This window comes from Poromitra crassiceps (assembly GCF_964638095.1).
Source record: "Poromitra crassiceps genome assembly, chromosome: 18".
NCBI lineage: Eukaryota > Metazoa > Chordata > Actinopteri > Beryciformes > Melamphaidae > Poromitra > Poromitra crassiceps.
The window spans coordinates 20,774,786-20,785,610 of NC_139636.1; the positions used below are offsets into that span (position 1 = coordinate 20,774,786).

Genomic DNA, 10,825 nt, shown 5'->3' on the forward strand with positions numbered 1-10,825 from the left:
CGCAGGTACTCTTAGCCCAGAGGAATAAAAACTAATGTGGATGTTATTGTGAGAGTAGTATTAGGTTTCGCCCAGCCACATGGACAGTAACTAACAGGGATAGACAGAATGCAGCATCTGCTTTGTCATAAATTGTCTAGAGTCTAACCAAAGAACATAAAGTTCCCTTCAGGTATGTAGTGGAGGATGAATCCAGTTTACCCTCCTGTTTATTTGCGGAATTGCCTTTTTAGGCTGAGATAAATGGTTATGACATAAATTCAAAATATGTACATCATCATAGTAGTAGAAGTACCAAACTGTCATATTTTAGATAAAGATTGGGTCTTTTAAGGGGAAAAAGCAAAATAGGGTTCTGCACAGCTGATTACAGGACACCTCACTTAAAAATGAGGTCAATGATCAAAAAGCAGCATCCATGATGTGTTTCCATAAAAACAGCCAGCCACACACACACACACACACACACACACACACACACACACACACACACACACACACACACACCTACACACTTCACACACACACACTAACTAACAACTGGACTGTTTTTTGTTATTCGTAGGTTACAGATGTAGGCCTTATTGGACTCGTCACAGGGCCTTGCTCCAATCATTTGAATGTAAGAAATCATCTAATATAGAGACTTCAAACATTGAGTTCAAGGGATAGTTCACTTTTTTTAAAGTCTAGCCCTATTTGCTACTTAACATAACGGCATTAGAATAGTGTGTTGAAATGAATAATGCAATTGATGTATTGTAGGAACTACAGATGGCAAGATGTCGCAACTTGACTGATGAATCCGTTGCAGCCGTTTTCACAAACTGCCCCAAACTCAGAACATTTGTCGTCGATGACTGTCCTCACATCACAGGTAAACTTCATGTCATCTTCAACTGTTTACAGATTGTTTGATGTAACAGCAACATCATGCTGGTTAAGACTTTATGGCAGAAAGGTCAGAGGTTCTGAACCTTCTGTAACCACTTTTACCTGCTAGCACACATACCGAATGTAGCTAACGATGTAGCAGTGGTGATATTTTTCAAATGAAGTCTCAAGCCCAAGCTGCAGCAGACATGTTGATACAACGGATAACTGAACTTGTTAAAAAAGAATACCACTACATATGGAGGGGGGGATTGCCGTGAGCCTTCCGCGTGCTGCGTCCTGCCTGTGAAATTCCTCGCTGTCAGGTGAAAAGAAGCAGCTGCCGAATGCAATTGTCGGAGGAAGCATGTGCTAGTCACTACAGCTCTCCCCGGATCGGCAGAGGTGGTTGGAGCAACAACCGGTAGAGCAGGGGTAATTGGCCAAGTACAATTGGGAGAAAAAAAAATCTGAATGTATGTTGTGTGTTATGATTGATCAAAATAATGTGCATGCTTAAGGCATGTTTGTGTTTAAAATTACAGTAGCTTCCTTCTGCTCCTCTCACAGCGGCTTGGGTGGATCGTATCACCAACATTCAGTATCTATCATGGACCGTGTAGCAATGTAGCACGGTCAGTGGATCGCAGCAGCATGCAGAGGGATGATCCTAATAAAGCCTAGTGATGACCACCTCCCCTACAGTACATGAAGTGCCCAAAGGTGAAAGAAAACTAGTTTTGTTAAAAGAACAAGAACACATCTAACTCTAGGTCAGGTTCAAATCCCATTTCCTATGAGAAGAAATAAGAAATAACGGCCAATAGGTTGTAAGGCTATCGATGCAATTCTTGGGAATGGTTAACTTTTGTCGAGAGTGGATATTGTGTTATTCAGAAAAAACATCTACGCTTTCTACACGTCTTAAGATTGACAGTTAGGTTTCAGGTGACACAATGTAAAGAACATGTGCCTCTTCTTGCCCCAACATGCCGTTTACCTCCCGGTATTGCGCAGTTCTTGTGGTGGGAACAGGAAGCTTCTCATACTGTCAACTGTGCGTTCCCAGGGTATCAGCATGTCACAAGCAGGCTTGTCCGAAGCTCCTGTTTACTGCGAGTCAGGGTGAAAGTCTAACTCAACTAGACCAGGGTGCAAGTTACATATTAGAACAAACCAAGCATGTATATCAATGACACTGATAACGATAGTAGTAGATATATAAATGTAAAAAATATTAAAAACATAAAAAGCAGTTTTTCTCAAACACTATAACAAGCTTCCAGTAGTATGCAGCCATTCAGTTGTCTTTTGAAGTGTATATAATCCGTTTTCTGTTGATGCTTGGTCTTCATGTTAGCGCAATTATGCAAACTAGCTGTATTTTATTTTAGCTTGTGGAGAGAACCTGCCACAAAAAGCTACGTCTCCTCTGACATCATTATATGTCATCCTCAGGGGTCAGAGGTCATTATATTCTATCGGTGACGTCTTCTCTGTCTTGCCCCCCGGGCCAAATAAAATTGTTCCTCCCAACCTATGAACTATCCAGTTAAAAGCCAATTAGTTAATCAAGGCACACTGTTACTTCTTCATACCCTTCAAAGACACAAAGATTAAGAGAGGGGTTGAAAGTGGGAAAAGGTTCACCTGATTTCTTTTTGAGTGGTGTGATGTTTACAAATATTATAAAGATGATTTTTTTGCACTTTATGGCCATCTTCTTCGCACAACAAATTCCAATGTGTAAGTGAAATTAAGCTTAAAGTGTTGTAATGAGCTGTTTTTTTTTACTAAGTGCAAAGACTGTATAGATAACTTAGAAATAATGACATTATTATTTATATGGAGGAAATGTTGAATTGTTTTATTACTTGACTGCAGTATGATTTGTACATTCAGTGTGTTATGGCTCTTATTTGTGCCTCAGTCACACATACTATACATATGATATACAATAAATGTTTATTGCTGTTTACACATCCACATATTCACATTTTGTTTAGACATACCATGACAAGATCTCACAGCATCTTAAAAATAAATAAATAACGGGAGTTGAAAAGTTAGTCACATGCTCTAGAAAGGGCAACAAATGAAACTTGAGTTGTAACCCTGTGAGTAAAATATTGTAGTGTAACCCAGCAGAATGACACCTCTCACATGCTGGTTTTTATATTTGACATATTTATGGTCTGTGGAATTCATTAGATTCAACCAAGTTCCGGTTAGAGATCAGGATGGTAGCGCCAAACAGTACTACAGGTTAGGCCGTAGTTCTCCTCTCTGACCGACTCGGGCAGCTCAAACTGGGCCAGTTGGTGCAGGAGCCTTCTGATGCCATGTCCCTCAAACTGGGCTCTGCCAGGGTCTCCGATCAGGACCTGGGTGCCATGGGTCTGGATGCAGTGGTCCAGCCAGCTGTGCAGTCTGTCTGCTAGAGTTTCCTCATAGAACATGTCTCCCAAGAGAATGAGGTTGAAGCCCACGGGCTCTGAGCCAATCATATTACCAGTCACACAAGCAAGTGGCTCCAGGCCATTCAGCTCACAATTCATGTGGGTGGCAATGGCTGCAACTGTAACAAAATCAGGAACATTCAGGCTGCAACTGTAACACTAACTGGAACATTGAGTACATGACCCTATTTGACAGTTGACCATGATGATGAATACAATTTACGAATGAACAATGTTTTGTGACTACTAAAAAAGACGGCAAAATAACCAGTCAGTCAATAGTCAAAGAATCCAAATATACATGCACGTCTTACCTGAGTCAATATCATTAGCAACAACATGAGCAGCACCACACAGTTTGGCAGCGATGGCTGAGGCCCCACAGCCGCTCCCCAGATCCAGAACCGTTTTCCCCTCACACACTGCAGGGTTATTCAGCAGGTATCTGGAGAGAGGGACAATCAGGAGGCTCAGTCGTGCACTCAGAAATGTGGCTATTACCCTGCCCAGAAGCTACACATTTTTGTTTGACACATTAACCAATTTTTTTTGTATTAAGTGAAGCTGAATTCATACCTGGCGAGTGCCTGTCCTCCTGGCCAGTATATGGCCCAGAACGGGTCATCAAAAGGCCACAGCTCGGGTCTTGCATGCCAAAACCTACAGTTTGGGGTGAACAATCTCAACTTGATCTCTGGTGTCAAGTTTTGCTCTCCAACTATCTCTGTGTTCTCTGTAATAAACGTCCTAACACTATTATCAGATTCAAAGCCATTTGAGAAACATCTATGTCTGGTTGTGCCAAATGTTTTGAAAAGTATTTCAACATAACGAGTAAACTTTTGGGGGGTTAAAACGCTCATCCAAGTTATTACTGTAGCCATTTAACGTTAGCTGGCGTCAATGCTAGTTAAGCCAACCACACAGCAACCTTTGACAACTGAACTCACTAGTGACTAGATGGTAGGTAGATAGTACGCTTGCATTACGTCTACCCATAATCACACTGACTCGGGATATTAGACTTCTCAAAATCACACACAGCAGCTCCGCTCGAACCAAATATTCCTGCAGTTGTCTGTCAAAGATATTTTCCGCACGGATGCAAAACAGTGTCGAACGAACACATTGTCCAGCGCCCGCCTGAAAAAAGCATTTAAATCTTGGTTCCACGTGAAAGGTTCCGACGTTCAATTGAGAGCGATTTTTACATTCATTTTCAAACATACGAATTAATGTGAGATTTGGGACAAAGTCCCAGGCTAGTCTTTTCAACTATTGTTCACTGTTTGATGTGAAAAGTAGCTACCAATAATACGACTTCAGCATAGGCTAATAATAAGATAAATAAATACATATTAAGAAAGAAAAATAAGATACAATGCAGAAGCTACCAGGTGTATTAAAAAACATAATGGCACTCTTCAGATATAATGTTTATCCAGTCGTGTGGGCATTAGAGCCTAAGGCTATAACCTCTTATGTTCTCATCCTGTATAAAGATATTGCTTTTTGATGGAAGAGTAGCCTACATCAGTAGTCTGTGTTGAGCTTTCCTGAGCTGACCTCTCCTGTCGCCCAGATCTGCTTGGGGACTGTTTTTATAGATGGCTGCTGTCTATCAGGACCACTGAGATATATGATGATTTATGTCGATGATCAGGACCAGGAGGTAATATTGACTTGATTTCACAAAGGAATTGCAACCTTGAGCCCCCATTGTCCAGGAGTTACTGTGGCAAGACTGCAACTATGTTTTCACACTCTGCAGATAAAGGAGATTAAATACACAGAAACGTTTCCTCCTCGATCAATGTTGCAATTCAGGCAACCTTTTGTTGGAGTATCACTTCACCCAGTCAAAGCTTTGAAGATGTTAAGTGCTGAGAGGAGGTGGACATGACTGTTCTCGGAGAAATAAATAATTTTACCTTGAACTTTTACATTACTGCTCTCTGCTCTGCATCAGAGCAACAGATGAGTAGCCTATTTGAGAGGACTAAATTCACATTCCATGAATCAGAATCAGAATCAGAAACACTTTATTGCCAAATGCATCACAAGGACACACAGGAATTCATTCTGGTGAATCAGCACACTCGACAACATACAAATAAACATACATACGTATACGACAGTGAAGACAAGACACTCAGGACATGAAAGAGCATGTAGTTGCTTACCACAACCAATAGTTTTGACAAAAAAATGCAGCTATGCACTCATAAAAGCAATCATAAAAACAATAAAATCACCAGAAACTAGGATAAAAAATTAAAATATAGAAACGCATGGATTAAAATAGTAAGATAAAGTGCTCTAAAAAGGGTGACTGGAACGACGGGGGGATGTGATTTGGGCTTGTTGAGGAGAGAGACAGCCCTCGGGTAGAAGCTGTTTAGGCGGCGTGTGGTTCTGGTTTTGATGGCACAGAATCGCCTTCCTGATGGAAGTTTTCTAAACAGACAGATACCAGGATGAGAGGGGTCAGAGACGATCCTCCCTGCCCGCTTCCTGACCCTGGCATCATACAGCTCACTGTATGAATGGCTCTTTCTGTGTTCTGTTGTAATACTCAACATTGTGGCTGTGACTGTTATCAATGTGTTGATTTTGTGGTAGACGCAGACTAATCAAATCCCAGTAACCAAGCATTCCTGCCAGACAGACACTATTGGCTATCTGTTGCTGTTTGAACGAGAGTTGTTTAAAAGCCTAAAATGAAAACATGACAGATGATTTTCCACCTGGATCTCTGTATCGTAACATTTTCATGAGTCTCCCCCTTTCTGCTCAGACAAGTTGGTAGAGTCATAGCAGAGCTCATTAGTGTGAGAATCAAATGTTTGTAACTAGATTATTTTACATTCCCAAAACTTGCAGGCAAGATAAATGACTGCATCTCCAATCATTTTTAACAGCATATTCAGCTACGGTTCTCCCCAGGACTTGACCTGCCCAGTGTGAGTCTCCCTATAGATTAACTTTCCCTGCTTCCTCTGCTCCTCTGTTTTACATTAACCAGACACCCGTAATTGGAATTCTACCAGGACATAAAGCTGTCACATTTACTGTGGTAAAAGCAGCTTCCCCCAAACAGGATTAAAGAAACCTTTCATTGGCGATATCAGTTGGGTGGAGAAGTGCAGACTCCATGACCAGGGGGTCGAAAGGTCAAATTTTCTCATCCCTGTGAGACCAATTCAGACGGATTTATGACAGTGACTCCCTTTTACACGTCCTCTCTCTCCGTCTCCAACACTCCAGGAATGCAAGTTGGAGAGACAAATGTCTTTTATGTTAAAATAAATAAAAATCTTCTATGTTTAAACATAAGTAGTACAGAACTGCATATAATTATATGCAATACACCCAATAGAATACTTCTCATAAGGGGTAAAGCCTAAGGACTCTTCCACAGTAAAGATAATACATCTGGTTTCTCTGAGAAAATAAGTGAAAGCTGCAAAACTCCATAAGTATTTCAAATTTGAGTTGAGAGCGAACCAAGCAGAATTTCGCTCGTGATACTTGTACCATGAAGTGACAATAAAGTTTATCTCTCTCTCTCTCTCTCTCATCTCTCTCTCTCTCAAATTTCTGAGGTGCTTTGAATGCACCATACATAAATTAATGGAACACTGGCAGAGCCACTTGGAGATTATGCAGAGGTGGGTGGCGCTCGAAGCACAGCAAGTCCATAAAGAATTAATGAATTGGTGTCAGTGGAGGATTTGTACAAAATCAGAAATGAGTAGCGGTCTGTGTGTGTGTGTGTGTGTGTGTGTGTGTGTGTGTGTGTGTGTGTGTGTGCGCATGCGTATGCGTGCGTGCGTGCGTGCGTGTGTGTGTGTGTGTGTGTGAGAGAGAAAGAGAGAGTGAGAGTAGGGGCTTTTCTAAATAGTGTCATAGTAGATGCTATTTAAATATATTAATATGAAATATACTGTAAATTATTAAGAGAAAAAAGTAGTATTGACTAAATCATGAATAATTAATGAGGGTGTCTGCATCACTAGTCTACATGCTGATACTGATTTATGGCACGGCTTTTGCTTTGTTTGATCAAATTGGAGAGCTTGCAAGCACCATACTTTTAGTCTAGGACCTGGCTCAGATACAGTATGTATGCGCTTCACTTAGGAGAGAATATCTCAACTGTTATATACTAATATGACCCTTGTGACCAACTTGGGATGTGTGCCAAAATCTCTATCTGGGGGGGGGGGGGGGGGGGTTAAGTGAATGGGAAATTTTTAGATGCTAATTTCTGCATATTTAATGATATTCACTTTTTAAAAAACTGGCCATTTTTGGGTTTTTTGTCCCGGATAGAGATTTTGGCACACATCCCAAGTTGTTCGCAGGGGTCATATTAGTCTATAACAGTTGAGATATTCTCTCCTAAATGAAGCGCATACATATCTGAGCCAGGTCCTAGACTATTTGAAAAATGTGTTAATTGTTCCAAAAACTTTCACATGCCATTTTAAACCTGCATCCTTTAGAAAGCTGTAAAGAGAGAAGTCTCCTGCTCATGTTGCATAGCCTACACTGTGACATGTCAGACCCAATGTCAGCAGATATCAATTATGAAAACAATTAGGTAGCAAATAAATAAATAAAAATAACTAGAGCCCCATTAAAACAGACCTTAGCATGAAATGTAGCCTACTGTACTTTGTATGCTAGGAGCCATATTCTTGTGGGGCCTCAGTCTGATTCTCCTTCTAAAGTAATCAGAATCGAATGTTTCCTGGCTGATGTTGAGAAACGATTGCACCAATTATTTCAGCAAGCAATATTTTGCATAGGCTTAAATAATGCATTCAGACAGCTATCTTGATCATACCATAATCTTATGAAAATGCTACTACATGAAATACCCTGCAAACCACTTTAAAAGCCATCCCATATCCCAAAAATGGTGCTCCCATTCCAAATCAGTTTGATAAGAGATTTCAGTCTGTCTCTGAACATGTGTGACAAATATGCACAGCAGGGTGCCAGCAGCAACACTTGCCAGGAAATTGGGAGAGCTGATTTATTTAGAGAGCTCACTCTTTGATTAATACAGATCAAAACAATGAGCTGTACTGAATTGATTTCCCCCCCTTTTAATTATTTCTACATTTGATCTAGGGAACAGTCAAATAATCAAACGATATGCGAGTTGGAACTTGCAAAGGCATTCACAGGCATTGCCACAGGATTGATCATGTTAACAGAATGATATGCTTCATTGTCAAAGGAAATTGATAGCCACAGTGTTAATTTCTCCATAAGGCTTATGCAAATACCCCAATTAAAATAGGAACTCAGGAATAAAGCTCTGTGCAAGAGTGAATGCAATAATATCCTCTGAAGATAGAGTGGTACTTCTCTTTTCATATAATCCTCAGCGCACACCACACAGTCTTTCGCTCACGATTTAGTTGAAAAAGATTAAAAGTGGGGGGTACGGTGGTGCAGTGGTAAGCGCTGTCGCCTCACAGCTCGAAGGTCCTGGGTTCGATTCCCACCTGGGACGATGTGAACGCTCAAGGAATGCGTGCCCGTCCGCATGTCCTCGAGTGCCCACCGCCCGGGTGGGGTCGTCAAAAGAGCCTTTCTGTGTGGAGTTTGCATGTTCTCCCCATGCCTCCCGGGGGTTTCCTTCATATAGGAACCCCCTTCACCAAAACATGCAATATCCTGGTTGCTAATGTGGTTCCTCCTCTGGTCGTTAAGGGCGCCTGTTCAGAGGGAGGGGAACTGGTTGGAATAGCGTGAACCTCCCACGTGCTATGTCCTACTGGTGAAGCTTCCTCTGTCAGGTGAAAAAGAAGCGGCTGGCTAACTGCCCATGTCTCGGAGGAAGCATGGAGCCAGTTTCGGCTCTCCCCAGATCGGCAGAGGATGGAGTAGCAACCAGGATAAATAAATTACGTTAGCACTAATGGGGGATAAAAAATGGGATAAAAAATCGGGGGGAAAAAAAGAAGAAAAAAAAAGAAAAAGATTAAAAGTAACAAGAAACAATTAGTTCGGGTGTCGGTTCATTTTCAATTTTTTTCCCCTTGTCTTGAAATTACTTTGCAAAAATGTTCAGATGTGACATGTCAGCAAGAAAGGCATGGCTTGGGAACGGCTTCATGAAAGATAGATGATGTCATAATCTGTGTTGAAATACACGTGTGGACGGGCCGCCACATCTGCTGTGCAGCACACACAAAAATAATGTTTTTTACATGCATGTCACTGCAGTGTGTATGCTGACTGAGACGTGAACTAACCACGCATTCTGCATTCAGATTAGCAGACTTCTATATTTTATTTTCTGCCCTCATTTCATTCTGTGGTCATGAATATGGAAAAGAAACAAAATACTTCATGTCAAGGGTCATCAGCAGGCCTGCTGATGGGGGAAGGGGGGGGGGGGCAATAGGTCAGTGCCCGGGGTGTAGTGGAGGGTAAACGCAGTTTACTCACCTCTTTGAAATGAGGCAGATTGTTTACTCACCTATTTTCAGACCAATTGTAACCTCTGTATTTACCACTCCACCCCTGGTCAGTTGTCCTGGGACTGGGGTGGAAGGGAGGAGGGGGAGGGGGCAGGAGGGCCCTCTAATTGTCTAATTTAATTGGATGGATGAGAGTTGGGGCCATATGGGATTATTTTGTCCCGGGCCCGGGCAAGATACTCAGCGGCCCTGGTCAACCGTCGTCTGAACGATCAGCTTTTAAAGTGTGGAGCAACGGGAACAGCACAAAACGTTTGATATTCACAATTATGTGTGTGGATGTGCGTTTACATGTGTGGATGGTCGCATGCGGCATAATCATTGCCAATTTGTTCAGAATAAAAAATTAGGACTGTAACTCTTGTGCAGATTCTGGCTGGGTTAGTGCTGCCAGGCGGACGTTTGCAGAGCATTATAATGCACAGTATACTAGGCCTAATTCAGTCTAATTAAATCCAATTATATCAAGTCTTAGATGTTTATTGACAAAATAGCTACCGGTACTTAAAAAACACTCTTCTGCAGATAGAAAATAGGCCTCATCCTTGTCCTTGTCAGAAAAGCCCAGCTGATGAAATATGTCGGACTGGGTTTCATGGCTTTGCTTATCCACTGTAACAAAGAAATTATATCCACTATACACACACATAATCATCAATATGTTTTACAGAAGTGCCGTTTTCAATGTTTGGGCTCAGAACGTTTGGCTAACTTGAAAACATTTACAGATGGTGACTATACATGGTTTTCAGTTGTCAGATGGTAGCGGAGTCCCAGTGGAGCAGCGGTGGAGGCTAATGCCAGCAGTGGTGACACACAGATTGCAGGCATATGGAAAGAAACGAAAGTAAAGAGACACAGTCAGGTTAGAGAGAGAGAGAGGGGGGCGGGCGCACGGTGGCACAGTGGTTGTGCTCTTGCCTCACAGCAAGAAGGTCCTGGGTTCGATTCCCGTCTGGGTCACGGCACCTGTTCGGTGCGTAGTGTGCA

The 10,825-nt window shown here is 41.8% G+C and overlaps 2 protein-coding genes across 2 annotated transcripts in view; one reads left to right on the forward strand and one right to left on the reverse strand.

Moving 5' to 3' along the window:
- Positions 1-1,564, forward strand: part of amn1 (antagonist of mitotic exit network 1 homolog) — a 12,813-nt gene extending 11,249 nt beyond the window's left edge. Inside the window, exons 4-7 of the mRNA XM_083654276.1 lie at positions 1-5; positions 566-622; positions 766-877; positions 1,444-1,564. The exon at positions 1-5 is cut by the window's left edge and continues 213 nt beyond it. Coding sequence (XP_083510402.1) covers positions 1-5; positions 566-622; positions 766-877; positions 1,444-1,496 — 227 coding nt within the window. The 3' untranslated portion in view covers positions 1,497-1,564. The remainder of the gene's footprint in view (positions 6-565; positions 623-765; positions 878-1,443) is intronic.
- A 1,530-nt stretch (positions 1,565-3,094) lies between these two features.
- On the reverse strand, positions 3,095-4,420 carry etfbkmt (electron transfer flavoprotein subunit beta lysine methyltransferase). The gene is made up of 3 exons (XM_083654275.1): positions 3,909-4,420; positions 3,647-3,777; positions 3,095-3,451 (listed from the first exon to the last, which is right to left on the reverse strand). Exons 1-3 carry the CDS (start codon positions 4,214-4,216, stop codon positions 3,102-3,104), a joined length of 789 nt encoding a protein of 262 aa, XP_083510401.1. The 5' UTR covers positions 4,217-4,420; the 3' UTR covers positions 3,095-3,101.
- Positions 4,421-10,825: the final 6,405 nt, after the last annotated feature.